Below are 21,987 nucleotides of genomic sequence, written 5' to 3'. Positions count from 1 at the left end.
TTTCAACTTTTTGTCTCACAATTTTGACTTTTTGTCTCATAATTATGATTTACCTTAAGGATATCTATTTTCCTTCCCTAGCAGAAACAGGCTTCCATATCAGCCTTTATTTTCAGTGCAGGCTGAAAACACTTGATACCTCGTTCACTGCTGCGCCTGTTACCAGGAGTTTCCTGTTATGTGTAGTGTGTGGTTATTAATAGACACAAAACAAACATCTGTTGTGAATGATTCATGAGGCTTCAGGCTCTCAACTAGTTTAACCACATTTATTCTCAAACGCTATATAGAAATTCATGACACGCCTGTGACTGATCACTACATTTAGTGATTGTACTGTAAATACTTTTATCTATGCAGCAGAGTTGTTTTTTTTCCTCAGGTAACAGAAACTGAAACATTACTCCTAATTCCTTTCACTCAGACTATCTGCATGCCGAGACGCCACTTTGGGTGAACTTGAACTGTGTTAAAGAACAAAAGAGAGAGATGCATTAGCTTCAGTGCTAGAGTTGGATTTTATTGTTATTAACCGTTGACACAATCAGCAGAGAAACAAGGCGTGACGAAAAGACACAGAAAGACAGACGGACTGGGATCAGATCTTGTTGAACGCTGCTACATCGACGCTCTGGACCTGAAACAGATCAAAACGTTTACATTAGTTCACCAGATTTCAAATATTAACAGTATTTATAGTGAAATCTGTTTTTCCTATATTGTAGTGCAACATTTCAACTTTTTGTTAATGCCTTTTTGTGCCTGTAATGCTGATTCACTGTAATATAACAGCTGCCAGTTTAATAGGTACACCTCGTTGTGTGAAGTACATGAACAATCTTTGTTTTGAATATTTTTACCTTTTCTCTTAACATCAACCCAACTACATTTTCTCAGCTGTATCGTACAATCCTACGCACAAGTGCACAAACACTTTAGCTCAGCTGTCAGAGCTGAGTAGCATGAACACTGGAGTTCAACACTTGAGAAAGTTGAGCTTTAAAAAGCGTACAAGGTGACAAAATCAACTTGAACTTTTCTCAGGGACATAAAAGTGGCTAAAACATTATTTCACAGACGGCTGCTCCCACTGCAGCAGTTTGTTACTTTGCAGGCTGTAACACAATTCAGCAACATCCTCATAATAAAAGACCGGGATGATTCAACTCCATAAAGCTGGGTGTAACTGAAACTGGCAACTGACTGACTTTTTTTTGCGTATGATGGATATTTAAAGACACTAACCAAATAATTAAACACTGAATAAACAGGTTAACAACGACCATTTGAGTTTGTGATTTTGTTCCAAGTCAAACTAAGAAGAAATGTTCAACAGAATAACAGCATTTATTTAACGACATTTAGAGCCTTTTTCCTTTAGTTCTGCTTTTTTTTTTCTAACTGCACCTACAGCACGAATCGAATCGGAAAGAGCTGAACTTCACTTTGTTTTGATGGGAAAATATTCAGCATAAAGCAAATATTTTAGAAGATACTGTATTATTTCTGTGGGTCATTTTCAAGCAGCTAAACTGATGATAACCTCAACTATCCCTTTAAAGATTAGATTTAATGTGTTGCAGCCTGGAATTAACTGTAACCACCTTAACAGCTGCCTGTGATTTACACCAAACTCAACTCAACAAACAGCGAGCAGCACTTACGAAGTCTTCAAACTTGGTGATCTCCTCCTCCAGCAGGTCTGTTCCCACCTTGTCGTCCTCCACCACGCACGCGATCTGGAGCTTCTTGATGCCGTAACCCACGGGAACCAGCTTCGACGTTCCCCATAAGAGGCCGTCGGCCTGAACCGAGCGCACGCACTCCTCCAGCTTCGCCATGTCCGTCTCGTCGTCCCACTGAGAATAAAAACACAAAAAACACAGGAGATGGTGATGAAAGACCATTCAGATGAAGAGATTTTGTGTTTTTTTTGTCTCTTGAGAGTTTAAACATCTGGACAAGAACACTTACGGGTTTAACGTCCAATAAGATGGAGGACTTGGCGATGAGGGCGGGCTTCTTGGCCTTCTTCTCTGCGTACTCCTTCAATCGCTGCTCTTTCAGTTTTTCTGCCTCTTCGTCGTCTTCATCGCTGCCGAACAGGTCGATATCATCGTCGTCGTCTTCGTCGTCCTCCTCCTCTTTAACCGGGGCGCCGGCCTTCTTCTGGACGGTAGTGCCCTGTGGAGAAGAAGAAAACATCCTGCTGTTCACTTATACAAAACCTCTGCAGTGGTTTTTCTCCTGCTGTAAAACAAAATGAACCGATGGAAACTTTCTGCACAGACTTACATTTGTGTAGGGGACTGATGGAGTCGGCGCCAGAGTCACAACTGCAGGAGTTTTCTCCAGGACCGCTACCCGACACTCCAGTTTGGAAAGTGCTGCTCTTAAGTCGTCCACCACTAAACAAACAGCAGCAGAGTCACATCATATACACTCGTTACTCGTTAGTGAATTACTGAGGTTTTGACGATATAATTCTGATCAATTCATTGTCCTGTTGAGTCATCGCTAAGTGACATAAACCAATACATCTCCTAGTTTAAGCTAAATCACTTGAAGCTGCAGTTTGAGCCTTTTGTCATACGTTTCATAGGCAGAACCACATACACACCAAACATTAATAACTGAGTCCTCATGCACTTATACAACAAATATTTTCATTAATCTGCCTTTTTCAGCAAATCCACTGCATGTCCAAAGTCCGGCCCGGGGGCCAATTGCGGCCCGTGTTCAAATTCCCACCGGCCCGCAGCCTCTGTCATAAAATCAATAATATGCGGCCGCCAGCACGTACAAAAAAAAGCGCTATTTTATATTTCACCAGTAGATGGCAGCAGACCTGTGGCCGCACTCTAGCCGCGTGACCCTTGACCCTTTCCAGCCCATTTCTAAAATATAATATAAAATATAATATGCTATGTTTCAAATGAACCTAGACATGTTTAAGCTTCCTGTAAGTTTACTTAGTTTACTTTTTCTTCATTTTATGTGGTCTTCATATGAAAAGCAGAGTGATTTTGGTAAAAACTTGTTAGATTTATTTGTATTATATGTGAAGAAATGAAAAGAATGCCATTTGCAATAAAAAAAAAGTATTAAATAGTTAATTTGCATTTAATGTTAATGGTTCAAAGGATGCCAGGCTGACTGGTCGGCCCCCACACCAAATCTGCCCCTCTTTGCAAAAACGTTTGGACACCCCTGCACTACTTGGACTGTTTGAAAACTGTGTTATGTGTCTTGATCTGACAGATAAAAGCGGCCAAGCCTCAAAAATAGAGAAGCTGGAGTCGACAAATGTTTGCAGTTATTTATAACCATCGTCGTGTCATCGATGTATTTGCTAGCAGCAGATCTAATAATAGCTACACACACACACACACACACACACACACACACACACACAACACACACACACCACACACACACACACACACACACACACACACCACACACACACACACACACACACACACACACACACACACACACACACACACACACACACACACACACACACACACACACACAGAGTCAGTGGACACTAAAATACCCTCCATGCAGATGAAGAAAAAGCAAAAAGGCATCAATACGTGGATCAGCATTGACAAACAAACCGACCTTTGTGTAAACTGTGGTTCTCCAGCTCCAGGCTCTTGATGCGAGAGATGATTTCTCCTTGGTCACCTGCGCCGCTGCTGCTGGTGCTCTGCACAACGAAGACACAAAGAGGGATTTATTGAAGTTTAGTGAGAGTTGCGTCTAAAATGGACAAACCCAGGAGCTCATACGTATGTGACCACAGCACACAACACACAGCCAGTGTCCCATCTCAGCAGCATCTACACCCAGACGCCTGCAGCACAAACACAGCAGCTGGAGATTAAACCTTGAGAGGAGTACGAGGGTGAGAAGCAGCTACTTGGTCTGGCTCTGCAACACCGCACACCAGGGATGTCACGATTATTTGTTTAGAAATTAAATGGAATTGGTAGGAATTTAAATATTTGTGCGTGTTATTTGTAAGAAAGAAAACAAAAACGATTCAAATAAACTTAAACATTTGATGACAATTTTTGACTTGAATATTAGATTTCCCCTGGAGGATTAATTGGTCCTCTATTAATAGATACTTTAAATATTTTGTGCATATATACTTAGTAATGTAATTATATTTTGACTATATTTGATTTTACACATTCATAGTGTTGTGTTGTAAAAATTAATTCAAGAGGAACTATGCAGGATTTGTAGCTCAACTATGCTATCAAACAGCTTCAGAGTAACTGTGATAGTTTAATAAATGACTAGGAGGCTCTCTGCCTTCCACCTGCGTGTCACTTATTGCATCTCTGGGCTGAAAAACAACTTTGCAAGATCAGAGCCTCTGACCCGGTGTCCCAGCTCTCGTCTCTGTGGCACCGCGACACAAACGCACCATGTAATCCATAATCTCTTGTTTATGACAGAATGATTAAACTACAAAAATATACACATACGTAGATGGTAACATCATATATGATAAATAATGTTATCCATAGCTCCATGGATTGATTTCTCGCTGGCTTTGTTGAAAACAAATGCACATGGCAGAGAGGAGGGTTAGTGAAACAGTGGAAAAGCGACCTGACTTACATAGTTCCTCGTTAATGCATAATAAATCATGATAATCGTAATACCGCAATTATTTCAATGACAATAGACCAAGCAAACCAAGAATATCTATAATCGTGACATCCCTACTGCACACAAAAATATAATCATGATCGTCATCATCATCTAACAGCCGAGTCGACTACAGGCTGAAGTCTAATCAACTCAAACTGGAGCGTGGACGTCAGCGAGGCCTCGCTGACAGAGCGGAGCGTCCAGTGACACACACGACAAGCCTTCGGAGGCACTTACAAACTGGGAGTGTTGGCTCATGGGAGGTAGATCAGACCCTCTCTTAGACAGTGTTGTCTTCAGCTGGGGGGAGGAGGGGAGGAGGAGGAGGAGGAAGAAGGGATCTCAGGTGTGACAGGACAAGGGACAAGAACTGAATAAGGTTCGACGAGCTGAAGGAGAGGAAGTGTCGAACTGGGAGGTTGTGTGAAAACATCCATTGCACTTAATGTGTCGCCAGGCAGAACAGGTTTGTACGGTTTGAGCCGAACAGACGGCTTATACTTTGATTCAGAAAACCAACAAACACTTAATCGGCAACAAGAGAATGACACAGGATTATTAAAGTAAAACAAGATGAATTCTCTGAAGCTTATCTGAGCTTACGTGTTGAATGCAACGAAGGTTTTCTGAGTGTTAACATCTACAACTGCACAAATGCTCTTATCTGCTCTTTATCTGACTTCAAAAGGTCAAAGTAGTTAAAAGTGGTTTGACTGAAGTGTGTCAAAATGACACGTAGCACCACCGACAGGGCCGGTAACTGCTGCAACAGGAGTGTTTCTAGTGTGTAATCATTAATATTTCCACATGACCATGAGGGGGGTTTAACAGCTGGATATATTCTATTAATAATAAATAAGTATCACAGCAGAAGTCTACAGGTGCTGACAGACGTTTCCCTGGTTACAGGACATCTCTAATCTCTCTCTGTTCGAAGTGTAATCCACATTTCTGCAGCTTCACATGATTTAGGACTTTTTTAGCACGGTGGATTAAATGTTTTCTAACAGCGAACGGCTCAGTCCAGGTGGAAAACATGAGATATTTCTCACAACTGCAGCTCAGATACAAGACAAAGTGATCATACTCACTCCTGCAAGAGATTTCTGGATGTTTTCACGGGCCCGTGCAATGTCTTGCAGAATAGTGTTCGCGCCAACATCCTGAAAGAAAAACAAACAAGAGTCAGTGCTGATCCGTCCTTATCTTCACATTTTGAGTTTCAATATAAAAGAGAGTCAATGTGCAATGAAAACTTAAAGCTTCACTAAGTCAAAAGGTTTTTGAACATCTATGTTTCCATGAAAATTACACCTAATGTCTCAATAAGCTCTGAAAATTAAACAAAGCGTTGTAGAGAAGACAAAGAATCATTAAATCTTTTACTTTAATTATCTAAAGCTTAAGAGCCAGATACGCTATATATTTACTGAACTTGAACTGTGTATAATTAATTAAAAAGTGGAAAATAGTGCAGTTCTACAACTTTTGATTAGTTGTGTATATCATTTCAATATTTTATCTTCTAATCCCATCCCATTAATTTGATCACATGGCTTTTGTGTGTTGATTAACTGCATCAAAACTCAAAAAGTCAAGTTCAATATCAATTTTCTCTTTTCCCCAAATACTGTTAGGTAATGTAATGTGGTGCAAAAACAAGATGTAGGTCTAACATTATCAATTGTTATAATGTGTATTATTAATGATGTCACAAAGTTAGAGAGAAAGAGAACACAGCTGCTTCATTCACAAAATATACACAAGTGAACATTATCATGGTCAACAGAGCGACCTCATTGCAGAAGGTAAACTCAGGCTGTAAAGCTTAAAAAAAAGAAGGTACCTGCGTTGGTTGCGATGAGCCGTTCATGTGCTCATAGAAGCGTCTCTCTGCCTCGTCGTAGCGAGGTTTGTCGAACCAGATCTTCTCTTGGGCGAGAAAGTCGACTGCACTCATCTTTCTATGGAGAAGAGAGCGAGGGAGGACAAGAGAGGGATGTATGAACAGGACACAGCAGGTCAGGGAAAGAGAAAAAGAAAAATCTATGTTACTGCAACTAATAATAACAAAAAGAAAAAATAGAATAATCACACTTATTAGATGTGAAATAAATGCTTGTTGTATTCTTTTATCTGCACAAACAGACAACAGTCCCAACACAACTATACAAAAGAAAAACCCAAAGAAGCTTTAAATGAAGCAAAGCTGGCAAAACACAACAATGGTTCATACAGACAAAACCATAAACATACAAAGATCAAATGAACAAAGACAAATGAAAGAAAAAAAAGGAGAAAGAAGGAAAAAAAAAATGAACAAGGTGGGGAATGAAAAAAAAACAAAAAAACAACAACTCACGCATTCAGTAAAAAGGGAAACACATGATGGCATAAAGAGAAAAACAATGAAAGATGAACTGAAAAATCTGGAGCGGCTCCACTCTCCCAGTTTGCTCATACTTGTCCCTCAGCGGGGCGGTCGGGGCGGTGGAGGCGACGACTGGCGAGGCCTCGGCTTCGGCTTCAGGCCTCCCACCACCTTTCTTCACCGCCACCACCACCGCGGCGGCGGCGGCGGCTTTATTCCCACCACTGTGTCCATGGAAACGGCTCTCCGCAGCGTCGTACCGCCACTTGTCCAACCACACCCGCTCGCTGTCCGGGTGGAGGAAGTAACAGACTCCCGATTCCTCCTCCTTCTTCTTCTCCTTGGCGAGGACCTCCACCGCCGCCGGCTCCTCCTCCTCCTCTTGGATCGGGTGCAGAGCGTGAAAGACGTCGGCTTTACCCTGCTGGGCGACGGGCTTCTCCTCCGCCGCCGCTGCCAGTGCCACCGCCTCTTCCTCCTCCTCCTCTTCTTCTTCCTCTACAAGGCTTTGAGGGTGGTGGTCGCTGCTTCTCGATGATGTGGAGGCGCCGCCGGTGCAGGTCGGGCGCTTGGACGTTGAGTTGCCACCGCCGCCGCCGTAGAGTTTCTGATAAAAAGCTGCTTCGGCGCGGTCGTACTGTGGTTTCTCCAGCCACACGTCCCTGAGCAGCTCCACTGGGACGCGAGGCAATCCGTTTATCGACTGTCGATTGGCGGCGCCGGCGGTGGGTGCGGTGGGTGTGGTGGGTGTGATGGGCGTGGTGGCGGCGGCCTGCTGGATCACAGGGGTCGCAGGGGTCGGAGCGAGAGACTGATATCCTTCATCGGGCGTTCTGGGCGCGAGGGAGCGGCGGTTCGACGGTGCCGGGAGGTTCAGAGAGTTGGGAATGGACGGCTGCATCATGGACGCTTCCACAAAGCGGCGCTCTGCTTGGTCAAAGGTCGTCTTGTTCACCCACACCGACTGGACGACGTGGTGACAGGCCACCTGGTCGCCATGGCTGCAGGCCGGCCCCGAGGAGGACGATGGAGCGGCGGCGGCTGCGGATGTTTGAGAGTTTGAGTGTTTCCCTCGGGCCGGAGGAGAGCGTTTGGGCTGCGTGGTCCCGTTGGAAGAGCTCGCCAACCAGCACTGGTAGAGGCTCTCGGCTCGCTCGTAGCTGCTGCGTTCAAACCACACGTTGGCGCACTCGGACTGCAGGCCAGCCAGACCGGCGCCGGGGTCGGACGGCCGGTTGGACGCCGCCGCCACCGCCGCCGCCTTCTTCCCCGGCTTCTCCTCCGTCTTGGGTTTACCGTCCGCCTTCTCTTCGGGGCGGCTCTCGGGATTAGATGAGCGTTTCTTGCGGCGGCGGCTTTTCCCGCTGCGTTTCCCGTTATCTCCGTTCAGGCTGCCGCTCTCCGGGGAGGAGGACGCCGTCTCTCCGTTTCTCTGACTCGACTCTGACTTGTTCCTAGTACAGCCCGATGCTGCGTTCGCGGACCGGTCCACCTGACAGTGGCTGGGAGGCTGATCGTGCTCCGACTGATCCGCCGCGGAGCACTGGGAGGTCTTCTTAGACATCATCTTTTGATCCGTTGCAGGGAGAAAAAAAAACAAAAAAAAAGAAGAAGAAAGCAAAAAGAGAACAACAAGTACAAGGCTTTTGGATTATTTAGAGAGTCGCAGGGAGGTTTACAGACACAGAGGGATTGATCTATCGAGACTCATCACTACAGACACCAACGTTTGCTTTTTTACAGAGCTGCATGTACAACACAAATCAGTCCCAGACAAACACAAACGGCATGCAGGGAAATAAAAAGTAAAACCGTGCAGATGAATTAAAATGTTAACTGCATGATGGAATAAACGTATTGTCAAGAGTCAGTCTCATCCAGAAAGTCATAAACAGCAGAATTAGTCTTTCCAATGTTACAGCAAAACAGCCTAGGTGGGTCACTCTTAAAGGGATAGTTCAACATTTTGGCAAATTGGCCCATTGCCATAATCCCAATAGTTTTAGGAGTAGGTTTGTTACCTTTAATTGTTGGTGCAAGCTACTTTTAGAATGGCAGAGCAGAGCTGCGAGCTGCTCAGAGCTACGCTACGGAGGCTCATGGGATTTCTTGGTTTCCCTCATCAAACTCATCAAATACACAATCCAACAATGGGCCAATTTGCCAAAATGCTGAACTATCCCTTTAAGGGCACTATGGGAAAACTCTTGCTGTAGCCAAAATGACATCCAGAGACTAGAACAGCAAAAAAAAAAGGTGCAAAGGTGGAGCTTTTCCTGCAACACAATCAGTTTCAACAACAATCTACTGAAAAACCTTTTTTTAGCAGCGCTTTAGGGAGGTTAATGCCAAGAATCAGTTTAGTAGATGTGTACAACACTGTGATCCCCTTATATGCATTTACAGAGAAGATCTTTGGCGTCATGGTAACCAGGCCACACCAGGTCTCCGACCCGACATTAACATGCATCTAATGTGATCCGATCACAGCTCGGCTCGAAATACAGACGTATCAAAGACGACCACGATGTGAGGCAACCTGAGCCACGAGTAAGGACATCCTCCGCCACCGTCTCATCAGTCCTGTCCCAGTTTGATCAAATTGGGGCCAAAAGTATTTCTACACCGTCTCTCATGCAATGATTAGTTTGTACTAGTGACCCACTACAATATGAGTATGGTCTGCGACGTATTGGTGTTTCTTTTTCGTTGAGAATTTCAAGTGTCATTTAAACTTCTTGCACTGATTAAACACCTCTTTGACCCATTATCACAACAACACGCACATGTTTATATCAGAGCTGCAACAAATAATCGATTAATCGAACAATAGGCCTAATTGATTTTTAAATTAATCGTCAACTATTTTGACAATCGAATAATCGGTTTGAGTGGTTTTTTAAAGAAAAAAAAAACCCAAATTTAAACTCCTTAAATGTGAATATTTCTGGTTTCTTTGTTCCTTTATGACAATATACTGAGCATCTCTTTGGTTTGTGGACAAAACAAGACATTTAAGGACGTCATCTTGTGGTTTGGGAAACACTGATTGACATTTTTGAACATTTTATGGACCAAACAACTAATCGCTTAATCGATAATGAAAATAATCGTTAGTTGCAGCCCTAGTTTATATGCATAAAAAGTGCTGATGTTCAATTCGATAACTAGAGACGCATGTGTCTATTGAGGACTGGACCATCCAAGAGGCACTTTAACTCCAGGTCTGAACCTTTGATTGCATCATAAATGGCTTGAAAATGTCTGGCTTGCCCGACCTACAACTATAACAAAGTGTATAATAAATTATCCACAGTAAAAACAGACTCATTTTGAATATCAAAAACTGAGCCACAAGACAAGACCGATCTTGACACAATAGCATGAACGCATGCCAATAAAAGTAAAGGGTGTGATGAGTCTTCAGGCAAAATAAAGATAATGAAATAAAATAAATCACAATAACTGCAGACTGATATGCTCCAGCATGCAAACAACTGTTTCACCAGGCACTGGGCTTCTCTGTTAACAAATCACAAAGAGCAGGCCATGCAGTTTTAATGAGCTTGAAGTATTGAGTTGCAAAACAGGAAATGTATTCCCTTAACGTTTCATCATATGAACACTAGTTCTTTTTTTTTTTTTAATCCGATTTCCACTCATTTACCACTGAAATTCATTTGAACACCGTTTTGGGAAGTCATTTCCTACTTAATGTTTATCTATTTTAAAAAATAAAATATATTTTTTCAAGCTCTTAGCTCACCTTCTGTTGTCAAGCTGCTGAGCTCAAACTAGTATCAAAGTCAAATGCTCAACACGTTCTTTTCATCCAGTTTACCGCAAGCCATTGGGAAAAGAAATGTAACAATCACCACCTTGCAATACAATGACACTAATATACAGAGGGATACACATAAAAAACAGCAAGACAAGACAGAAACAACAAGTTTTTAAGGAATACTCACTTGTCAAATTCTGAATGCAACATGAGAGGAAAGAAGTGACATGTTAAAGATTTCTCTAAAACAAAACCACAACATGAGAGTCAGCCTTATTACACAGGATTTAACATCCCTCTTTTTAGTCGTATGTGATGATGAATGTGAGAAAAGCTTTCAGTGTCACTTTCTAAAATCTAACAAACTAAATTTGGACAAAGCCAACCCCCCCCTTCTTCTCCCTTCATCCATTTTCCTCCTGAAAGCTCAGGGGACAGTTAATTTCTCTCCAACAAAACTGACTTCTGCTGTAAAAGCAGTCTGATCAAATCTCCTCAGTCCAATGAGGCAATAAAGTAAATTAGTAGCAGATCTAGTAGTTTAATTAGCCTAGATGTTACAACTGTGCAGATTTTAAGCCATGCTGGCAACTGCATACACCATGACATCACATGCCACTTTCTATTGACATTTTAAGGATATCAATAGTCATTTTACTTTTAAAAACATGGATCAATTCCCTGGAGCAGCTGGTCACTGCAGTCAGTTTTTAGTAATCACTCCTTAAACATATGTTGTTGATAGTGTATTTGTTGGGTACTATTTTTAGCCACAAAGTTGCACGACTGAGTTTCTCTGGCAGCAGGACAGTGATCGACCCAAAATAAACTTGTGTGTGTGTGTGTGTGTGTTTTCTAATGAACTAACATGTGATCCGGTGCAACAGAAAGACTCATTGATGTGTTTTTAATAATCAATGGGCCACAACAGAGCTCTGTGTTGCAGAAACAGGAGCTATATTGGGCTGTGGATGGTTACACTCACAGGACTTATTGAGATCAATTCAATGTTGGATCTGTTTTTGGTGATGTAATTTGTTGATTATGGAAAACACATAATATGATCAGTATTTAATTTGGTACTGTACTTTTCTGTTGTTTATAACTAGTTCTTTTTTTCTTCAATACAGTAGCCTAAATACACTACATTGTTTCACAGCAATAAGAAATGATACTACCCAAATGTGAAAAAGGTCTCTGCAGGATTCACCAAGTTCAACTGCACACAAAAAACATTTACATCATACATACTTATGTATGAAAGCAATCACTGACGAGAAAGCAGCAATGCCTTGACTTGGGGTGCATGAATATGCTGATGTTTATCACATTTTTGTCCCTCCTCCCTACCTGTACATAATAATACTAGCTGGAAATACAAGCATTAGCCTACTGAAGCAGCAGATTATGAATTGACTAATGGACAGATGGATTTATTAAGTAATAAAAAAAAGACATGTGTCATGAATGAGAGGCCTAGTGCAAAAGAATCTGGAGGTTTTCCAACCAGTTTTCAAACCCCAACCCAGGATACAAGAGTGCCAGATATTTGTAAACTTTATATCAAACCAATATTTTTTTTATCAAGACCTCTCAAAGCCTGCAGACACAGTGGATGAAGATGAGTTAGTGAGATAAAATAGGTGATGTATAGAGGACATTATGCTACAACTCAAGATATTTTAGGTCATACATTTGTGATAACATTAGGAAAAAGCTTGTAGAGTGAGATGTTGAACAGGAAGAGTCAGTTAATTGCCTCCACGGAGCTGTCACCCATCACCTACCCGGCTAACCTTTAACGTTAGCAGTCTTTCATCATCTCCAAGTGGGGAACCTAACGTTAGCTAACATGAGATGCACTCAGTTGGTGGCGAACGTTTAACACGACACCTAAAATGACAACGGCTCCTTAAAATACGACACTAAATTGTTAGTTTTCAATTTAAACATTAATGTAAAATGTCACACACAACCACGGCTGCTGGAGCTGCCGGTGTCTGCCCTGCCTGGCGGCGGCGTGACTGACTGACTGGCTGCCTACCGCTCCTCCTGGGCAGCAGTTAGCACCGTTAGCAGCGGCAGCGTAGCGTAGCAACGTTAGGAGCGCTCGAAGCGTTAGCAGCGGCAGCAGCGTCATAGATGCGATATAGCAGCGTTAGCAGCGTTAGCAGCGGCAAGAACGTCAGCGGCGATAGCAGCGGCAGCGGCGTTAGCACCGTTAGCACTAGCGAGCTGTCCCATTCAACTAGCCGCTTCCTTGCTCGCTAGCCCCGGCTAACACACAAGCCGAGTACCCGCTGCCTCTAAAAAATAAAAATAAAAACTACCGAGTGTCTGTTCATTAATTTCCCCTAAAATGTCTGTCAACACTAATCCCACTGTTACTTACTGTTTTGGTTTTGTCTTGTCGGAGTGAGTGAGAGAGACCAGGCCGGTGGTGGTGGTGGTGGATGAAACGCGTGTTTCTCCAGCCGTGGGTGAGTGACAACGGGAAGGAGGAAGAGAAGGAGGAGGAAGCAAAGAGCAGCGGTGACTGTGTGATCCTGGAGGGGGGAGGAGGGGGAGATGGAGGTGGAGGAGGATGTGGTGGGTGGGGGAGGGGGAGGAGGCAGCATGAATCATTAATATTTCCACATGCTCCATGTTGGGGCTCCTGTATTGTTGACGGACACCCGCTGAGGTGGGGAACTGTGGATAAACTGAAGCTGCTACATTTCATTTAAATTCTGCATTTTCAACCTTTGTCCTTTTTTTTTTTTTTTACTACAGTTTTTTACTAGTCTATTGCTGTATAATCATTTCCTGCAAATCATAAACCTGGTAATGAAGTGACAGACCAGGTGAAGTAATAGGCTAGACACTTAAAGGCATGTCATTTATTCTTTTAAAATAGAAATGGAAATATTTTTAGTTTTTCTTAGAAATTGTATCCTTAAACCTTAAAAAGCATTTGTCTTTATCTCACATAACTACCTAATAAACTACTGTAGGCCTACACATAAAATCTGACCCGCTGACCAAAGCTGAAATAGAAGAAGTGAAAGTGAAATCTCCATCATAACTTTGATGATGATATTCATCTGCAAAAGTTCATGATTGACAGCTGGGCCCATATACAATAGGTCGAAATCATGTGATATCATTAAAAGCTCAACAGTGGCTACTGAATGCACCATGCAGGGGATTCATCATAAATTGATCTGATTATTTCTGGATAAATCAATTAACCATCTGTCAAAAAAAAAAGTAAAATATACATCATTGTCCATTTTTAATCTGAAGTCCAATCAGCAACCCAGAAATATTACATTTAAAATGCCCCTTTGCTTAAAAATATACTAAGTGCTTAAGGTGGAATAATTTATTTATCTGCCGCTTCATAGGTCAAGAACCATATATATATATATATATATATATATATAAAGAAATGTTCAAACAGTTCTACAGCTTGTACTGTTGTATCTACTGTTGCCCGAACTTTATGAATTTTACTATCCAAGTATTGTTGTATTTATTATTATATTATTGTATCTTTCAGGAGCACCAAAAAAATCCCAACTTCAATAAATAAATACATAAATAAGGCAATGCACAGTGATCCAGTTCACAGTACACTTTATGAAAGTCGATTTTCTATACACGTGGAATTGTAGATCATGAATATTTTTCTACACATTGTGCCACGGAAAAACCCAGAAACTAGATGGAAGCAACGCCTGGGACAGAAACTATCACTGGAACGGACCTGTACAACCACGACCACTCTCAACATGATCCCAGAGATAAAAAAAAAATGTATGCTCCACTTGGCAAGTATTAAACACAATTTTTTTTTTATATAATCAAATACATCCATACATTTCGCTTCTGTTCTGCAATAGACCTTATTACATACACAGAATAATGCAGTCAAGGCTCGTAAGGCCTTTAAAGTGTACATCGTCGTTTTGTTGGACTCACTGATGCTACTGCTCATGTGATATTAGATTCCTTCTGTGTTCAAACACACAGGCCAGTGTTCAGTAAAATTTGACTAAAACTGAATTTAATTGTGATGATATAAATCCACAGCTATGGAAATAATCAAATTCAGGTTTGGGAATTTAATTACTGCCATAATTCGATAACTGAATTATTACTGTGCATGGAAATGTTGGCTGCCCCCCCCAAAAAAAAAAGAGAAAAAAAAGATCACAGGGTCATGAGTAAACAATTTACTTGTCAGTGTCAATGTTAAGATGAAGCCATTATTCATTTTTTGTTCGTAACAAATCCTTCGGTTGAGGAGACAGAAGAGAAGAGAGGTATGAAATGCACTTGTTTAAGAGAAATGATGATGGAGAAACAAAAGTCCTGGTTTGTTTCTTTGATCCATGATGAGGTTGAGTCCCAAAAAAAACAAAAACTGTTTGTTGTTCGGCTTCACTTCAGTCCGATGAGCAGCATCTAAAAGGCAACCAGCAGTCTTCACTTTCTGCTTCCAGCTGCCGACTTTCGTCCGAGCTCCCTGGCCCGCTCCGTGGCCGACTCCACGGCGCTCATGGTCGTCGCCCTCAGGCCGCCCTGCTCCAGGGTATGAAGCCCGTAAATGGTCGTTCCACCCGGGGTGCAGACCTCAGAGCGGAGCTGGGCAGGATGCTTCCCCGAGTCGCGTAACAATCTCCCAGCACCCTGCAACACATGGTAGCCAAGTTTACTTTTCCAGGTAATGTTTCCTCTTCCACTAATTCATCTGCATCATACTTGAAACCATAATATTAATTGTAAGACTATAAAACTCACTAGAACCGTCTGAGACGCGATGCTCTGGGCCAGAGCGCTCGGCATGCCCATTTTAACAGCTCCTTCTGCCAGCGCCTCGGCAAACAGATACACCTGCAGAGAAGATACACATGTATCAGAAATAAAGTTTCATAAAAATACATAACATGGAGCAGTTGCTGTGAATGGGTCAATGCCAACTGTTGTTGAAAAACCACATACACATCAACATGTTCTTAGCAAAGCTCCATTCATATTTATTTGTATCCTAATGTGATTTAGGCTTTTTATATTGATGTACTCAACAGAGCACTGTCACCAAACAGCAGATCTGGGATCAATGAAATTCTATAACACAATCAGCATTCAAGTTTGTGAAATGAGTTCAAACAAGTTTGCTTTAAAAAACAGTTTGAAAGTAAATGATCTGAGATTTGCAGCGGTGTGTGTATAAATTATGTATTGAATAAGATCCTGCCTTGAATTATAACCAGTTCTGATGTCCTATAACGATAAAACAAAACGCATAATCCCAGCTCACTCACAAAAGCCACCCCGCTCCCGCTCAGTCCCGTATGGATGTCGATCCAGGTCTCAGGTCCCTCCTCCACCAAACCACAGCGATGCAACAAGGAGCGAAGCAGAGCTCCGTCCTCCGGCTTTGCATGTGTTCCTCGTGCAAACAGAAGAGCTCCTTCCTGAACCATGCACGGCAGATTTGGCATCAGCCGGATGACGGCTGAACCCTCTGGAAGCAGCTTCACATTGAGAAAAGAGAGCAAGAGTTGAGAGGGCGACTCACAGCCACAGAGCTGACGTCTGTTTTAAACACTGTGGCTCTCACCTCCTCCAACGTCGCCAGCGTTATTCCCGCTGCAACAGACACAATCGTGTGTCTGTCGGTGACGTGCTGTGAGATCTCATTGAGGACGACTGGAATCAGGTGAGGTTTGACCGCCACGAAGACGACATCTGAGCCACAGACCACCTCCACGTTGGAGTGAGTGACAGCAACCCCCAGCTCCTGAAGGCAAAAGGAGGAGATGTTACTGACTCATGTGTAGAAACAGTCTCATGCACAATGACCCAAACACAAACACACAAGATAAATCACTGCACCCAACTATGTGACAACCATGGAGCTCTGATGCTGTTGTGGCTCAATTTACAGATTACTTTGTAAAACTGTACAAATTCTTTTAAGTCTTAATTGTTTGAATCTTCGACTACGGGTGACGGGCGTCCGATATTAAAACATTCAATCTGTGCATTATTTCAATAATTAGAATGTATTACACACAGACATTTAAACAACTGATGAAAATTACACTTGCAGGACTCAAGCTGAGACCTGAGGTATCACGTGTCATTGTTTTTAGCACAAAAGGTTTTCAAGACATTTTGTTGTCAGTGTGTTTGTTTACAGTGAGAGGGTGAAATAGAGTGACAGAAGTTGTACAAATGAATATACTGTCAACAGCTCTAATAATGACATAAAGATTTATCCATTTGAAAGAATATTTGTGGTTCGTCACAAAACATTGGGACAAATGAAACTGAGTCAGTAGAGTTGTTGGTCCTTAAAGCAGAAGTAAGCCAGCGATCCGGTTGTTTTGGCTAACTTCGTTAGTTAGCAGCCCCCGCCCTCGTCATGAATCATTGGTCCTCGTCCCTACGTCACCACATTCACGCGCATCCCTTGGCTGCACACACAGCCCTTCATGCCGTCCTCTCTCCTCATTAGATAAAGGTTGTAGGATACAAGGAAGTATACAAGACGTTTTCTCCTCGGCTTACAGCAGAGCAGAGTGACTGACAGACCCGTGTTTTGGACCAAACACTCTATGTAAGTGATTGCTGTCAGAAGATATAACTATTTAAGACTTATATTAACACAAATATTCCGCTTACTTCTGCTTTAAATGTGGACAGGATGCATTTGTGTTCATGCTGCTAAAGGAATGAGGATACGTGTGGTCTGAGAGACCGGATATCAAATGCGTCCTGAAAGCATCTTGGGTGCGTTCACACCTATTTAGAGCTGTCCACTTGTGTTCAGATCACCAGAGACAGATGTTAATACCAGGCCTGAGCCTCTATGTAAACACCAAAGAGGCTGTTTTATATTACATCTGATCGTACACACAGGAACCATTATCATAGCCACAACTGCTCACTTGCCTCCAAACTGACCAGAAAAGCAGAAAAAGAGGGAAACTTACCTGGAAGCGCCCCAGGTTCCTGGAGGACGGTGCACTCACTTTGATATTTACAGGAAGAACATTTCCTGCAGAGGAAACACACAGTTAGATCCTGAACCCCTTCATTTGAAATATCCATTTGTATGACTGATATTTTTTATCTTTTTGACTCACCGGCTAAGATGCCCTTTGTGATGCCAAAGGCCATGTTCCCAGCACCGATGAAACCGAGCTTTAGCTGTGTGTCCATCTCAGGGTCCATTTTGATCTGGAGGAGAAAAAGCCAGAGGAGAGGTTAGATCAATAGATTATGACAGAGTTTCTCAATTACCTAATAATAAAGTGTCTGAACCCACAACACCATATGTTTCCCAGAGCAACAATAAATCTCTCCATTAGTTGTTAAAGCTGCAACGATTAGTTAATTAGTTAATTTATAGTCATTTTTAATTATGTTAAGCAAAGATGCTAAAAAGGAAAAGCATCAAACCTAAGGATTTGATGCTTTTCCTTACCATACACAATAATGAACAGGATATATTTAGGTGTTGAACATTTTTCACTATTTTTATTGACATATTATAGACTAAATAATTACTGATAATCGTCCAGACGATCGATTAATCATGACCAAGGCATCTCCAAATGACGAAACTCCACTGAGGTAAATCCATATTTTCACAGTGCTACAGTAGGTATCACAACACTTTCATAAAGTATTGTGACAAAAAGTTACAGTGTGGGAGCCCACGTGACCGGACACAACTGGTGCCAATGCACCAACACTGTATGGCAACAGAGAGATGCATTGTGGTTGTTTACATGCACACGCGAAACCCGATCATGTGAGAAATCGGGATAAGGCAAGAAATCAGATAACATGGATAAATCCGGCTTGACAGTTGGTCAGTAATCAGATTTTCTCTCCTCCCCCTTCCGAATGTTGCCACAGCCGAGCCGTCTCCCTGTGCTTGGGTCTTTTTTATTTTTTATTTTGTCATGCAACTGCATCTTTAACCCAGTTACGAGTTCACAGGGCCAAGAAACCAGCACAAAGGCCGGTCAGTCTGACTGTAGATCACATCTCTCTCCCTCGCTCTCACAGCCCGGTGGCGTTTCAGAAAGCAGGGCACCAGTAAAAAGCTGGTGGCAGTCAGACTTGTGAAATGCATCCAGTCCACTGAACGGAACAAATCATCATCATCATACATCAAAAACGTATCAAGATACGTGGATTTACAGCTTTTCTTCATTTCACATGAGCACATATTCAACGTCTTGTTCAGACCTGGAGTCTCGGGAGATCCACATATAAGTGGACAGGTGTGAACACACCTCTGTTCTGACCACATGTGGCCACAGTGTGAACACAAATACAACCTGAGGCACACCTCCCTCTCTCCGTCTGTCACTTTCACCCAACACACTGATGACTGACCCGTTTGTCACTGACTGGCAGGAAACAACAACACCCAAGAGTTCATTTGAATGTGGAGTGAGGAAGTGGGATCTGATCACAAGTGGTTTGATGGCAGGTGTGGACTGATGTGCTGAGAGCTGATCACTGCATGTTAACGTCAGGTCTGAACAGGTCCTCAGGCTGAACTCGGAGGACTAGCCACTCACAGATTCACTGTGAATCTCAAATGGTTTAACTTCATAAATCATTGTCGTGCCAAGCCCTCCTTTCTCCACACACAAACTCAACAGACCCATCTGTTACTGACTGGCTAAGAACCAATACGAACACGCGTGTGTATCTGCAATACTGCATACAGAGCGGGGAAGTGAGATCTAATCACAAGTGGTCACTCGAGATGCATTTTAATGCCAGGTGAGGACCGACATCCTTGGAGGTATAGACGTGCATGTTAATACCAGGTCTGAGCAGAGCCTTTGGGTTTTTAGCTGCTGGTTGTCACAGAAACCTGACAACACTGGCATCTTTCTCAAACCTTCCTATTTGGCAGTGAACAACAGAAAACACATACACCTCCGAGGCTACACACCTAAAGATATGGCAATCAAATGTATTTAGATATTAGTAGTACTATTAGATTATGTGGTTATATGCTGCTGTAGCAATTAGTTTTTTACATTAAGCTGCATTTTTGAACAGCTTGGTCAAACTAATACAGTTTATTACTACAGTCTATTAAAGCCTGTCCTCTTTATATAAGGTTTGTACTTCATGTTTCATAGACAGGCTCATATTCCCAAGGCTGCAGCTTGTGATGCAGTTTGAACTGTACTGTATAAAAGGAACAGAAATTAAATCACAACTATTAAGTCTGGAAAATTAATCGTCATCTAATTAGATTTGTTTTGTGTTGACAGGTTTCAGCTTCTTAAATCTGATTAAGCGCTAGTTTTTGTTGTTGTCCATGATGCAGAGTTGCAACACTTAATTGGATTATCAGCTTCTGAGGGATGATTGATTTATTATTTCAGTCTTTTTTTATGCAAAAGCACAAATGTGTTCAAGTTTGAGGTGTAAAATAGAGAACAATTTTTAGTAGATCAACATGAAGCTATGAAGCTGTGATGGACATTGTTCACTACTAGTGTTGTGGTACTCGAGACTGGTCTTGTTCTCAAGACCGGTCAAAAGTGGGAGTCTGTTCGATGATCCAAATTTTGTTTCAATGAAATATGATTTATATTTTACATAGAATTATCTTTTCTTTTTAGCTGAGGAATAATGTAATCAATCATGAGCACTGGTACTGGTCTCGCATTGGTTAACACTATTCACTACTACTCTGTTAGCTGACAGAGGCAGCTCATCCAGCAGCACAGCCTGCAGCCTGCAAGGTGTAGACGGAGTTGAATCAACTCCTCTACAGAAGTGTAGTGCCTGTTGCATTATTAGACTGCACAATACGACACATTGCAGCTGGCGAACGAATGCATGCATCTAGACAACAATAAATAAATAAAAAGAAATAATCACAACTATATGATCTAATGACAGACGACACCGCATCATCCCCTACAATTAAATCCAGGTTCTGAGTGGTATTGTCCGGGCAGGGCTGCGGTGGCGGCTGCTGCTGCTGCTGCTGTTGCTGCTGCGGCCAGTGCAGCATCATCGACGCTTCTTCTCCCTCCGAGTCTTCAGTCACTTCATCGTTCCTGTCAGAGTTCACGACGGCTCCGACCAGCGGGTGTCTGGACTCCATGATAGCCACCATAGTCTTCTCGTACCGCCACCAGCCCTGTATCTTGGTCGGGGCCGGGGAGTGCGGCTCCCTCTTGCACTTGTAATACGCGCTTTTGAGAAGTTTCCAGCGAAACTTGAGCTGGTCCACGGACCGGTGGTACCCGGCCGCCGTCATCCTCCGGTGCGCCACCTTGAAGAGTTTGTTATTCCTCACTTTCCTCCCGTCTAAGCATTTCTTCATATCCAGCTCCTTGAGGATTTCCAGAAACAACTCCGTCTCCTTCACGTCCCAGTTCTGCTTCTTGATACCGGAGTCGTCCATTGTTGTTGTGGTTGTTTGTTTGTGACCGTTGGTGGTCAATTTGCTCAACGGCTACGAGCCCGTTTAAATCCAACGGTAGAATAGAATCCTCAAACGGCTAGGCGGCTAATTCTAATTAGCATGCCTGATGTGGCAGTGGCCGCTGCTAGGTAGCCACCTAGCAACCGTTGCCGTGTTTTTTAACCGACGTGGCCCGTGCAAACCGTGCCGATAAAAACGTTAAAGTCCCCTCGTTAGCACCAAAAAAACTAGCCCTGCTATTGTTGGTATCGGACAGCGAGGAAAATAATCCAGAGCAGATTAGATTAGAAATACAATGCACGTGTTTCTTGTTGACTGGACAACCATAAACTAACACGGAGTGACATAATAAACACGGTGCCCCGGGACGAGGACGCCGTGAATAAAAACCGGCTAATGTTTTAATCACCTGGGTGTTTTCTTTTTCAGATTTGCAGATGCCCGTCGATTTGTAAAGCTCAAAGTGCAGTTTTAATACTAACTGTGAGAGATTCAGTTGCAACATCCAGAAAAAAAAGACCAACCGGCTGACTGTCAGAAGTGGAGTATATGGGTGTTTGTTTTGTTTTTTCTGCCGCACCCGCTGCGCCGGGTGGGCGGAGCCGTCACGCTGTTCACATCTATGGTTTACGTAGACACCGCCCCTTCAGCGCTACGCCGCGATATAAATCGAATGCACCGATTCCT

The 21,987-nt window shown here is 42.7% G+C and overlaps 2 protein-coding genes across 4 annotated transcripts; both read right to left on the bottom strand.

Annotated features, from left to right (window-relative positions):
* Nucleotides 1–499: 499 nt before the first annotated feature.
* LOC146989108 (uncharacterized) lies at nt 500–13,376 on the bottom strand. Of its 2 annotated transcripts, XM_085775066.1 has the most exons (11): nt 13,212–13,376; nt 10,815–10,872; nt 7,141–8,615; nt 6,524–6,641; nt 5,769–5,840; nt 4,915–4,977; nt 3,631–3,718; nt 2,296–2,408; nt 1,975–2,184; nt 1,665–1,859; nt 500–637 (listed from the first exon to the last, which is right to left on the bottom strand). In XM_085775066.1, exons 3-11 carry the CDS (start codon nt 8,613–8,615, stop codon nt 599–601), a joined length of 2,373 nt encoding a protein of 790 aa, XP_085631192.1. In that variant the 5' UTR covers nt 10,815–10,872; nt 13,212–13,376; the 3' UTR covers nt 500–598. The 2 variants fall into 2 exon arrangements, with proteins under 2 accessions (XP_085631192.1, XP_085631193.1); XM_085775067.1 differs by lacking the exons at nt 4,915–4,977; nt 10,815–10,872; nt 13,212–13,376.
* A 1,056-nt stretch (nt 13,377–14,432) lies between these two features.
* On the bottom strand, nt 14,433–21,785 carry pycr3 (pyrroline-5-carboxylate reductase 3). Of its 2 annotated transcripts, XM_085775063.1 has the most exons (8): nt 20,872–21,429; nt 20,791–20,835; nt 17,969–18,062; nt 17,816–17,880; nt 16,438–16,617; nt 16,139–16,351; nt 15,615–15,707; nt 14,433–15,503 (listed from the first exon to the last, which is right to left on the bottom strand). In XM_085775063.1, the coding sequence occupies exons 1-8, from the start codon at nt 21,277–21,279 to the stop codon at nt 15,300–15,302; spliced, it is 1,302 nt and encodes a 433-aa protein (XP_085631189.1). In that variant the 5' UTR covers nt 21,280–21,429; the 3' UTR covers nt 14,433–15,299. The 2 variants fall into 2 exon arrangements, with proteins under 2 accessions (XP_085631189.1, XP_085631188.1); XM_085775062.1 differs by having other exon boundaries at nt 20,791–21,785.
* Nucleotides 21,786–21,987: the final 202 nt, after the last annotated feature.

This window comes from Trachurus japonicus, chromosome 4 (assembly GCF_045865225.1).
Source record: "Trachurus japonicus isolate A0001 chromosome 4, Traja_1.0".
Lineage (NCBI taxonomy): Eukaryota > Metazoa > Chordata > Actinopteri > Carangiformes > Carangidae > Trachurus > Trachurus japonicus.
Note: the sequence above shows the minus strand (reverse complement) of the source record. Positions and strands in the feature narration are given on the sequence as shown.

Bases quoted from the DNA above. Each gene is read 5' to 3' on its own strand.
- LOC146989108 (XM_085775066.1), bottom strand. From the start codon at position 8,615: ATGATGTCTAAGAAGACCTCCCAGTGCTCCGCGGCGGATCAGTCGGAG. The intron at 5,841-6,523 runs GTACCTTCTTTT...TTTTTCTTTCAG, and splicing joins GCTCATCGCAACCAACGCAG to GATGTTGGCGCGAACACTAT. The intron at 2,409-3,630 runs GTCGGTTTGTTT...CTGTTTGTTTAG, and splicing joins GAACCACAGTTTACACAAAG to TGGTGGACGACTTAAGAGCA.
- pycr3 (XM_085775062.1), bottom strand. From the start codon at position 21,279: ATGGACGACTCCGGTATCAAGAAGCAGAACTGGGACGTGAAGGAGACG. The intron at 17,881-17,968 runs GTGAGTCAAAAA...TTTCCTCTGCAG, and splicing joins CACAAAGGGCATCTTAGCCG to GAAATGTTCTTCCTGTAAAT. The intron at 15,504-15,614 runs GTGAGTTTTATA...CATGTGTTGCAG, and splicing joins TCGCGTCTCAGACGGTTCTA to GGTGCTGGGAGATTGTTACG.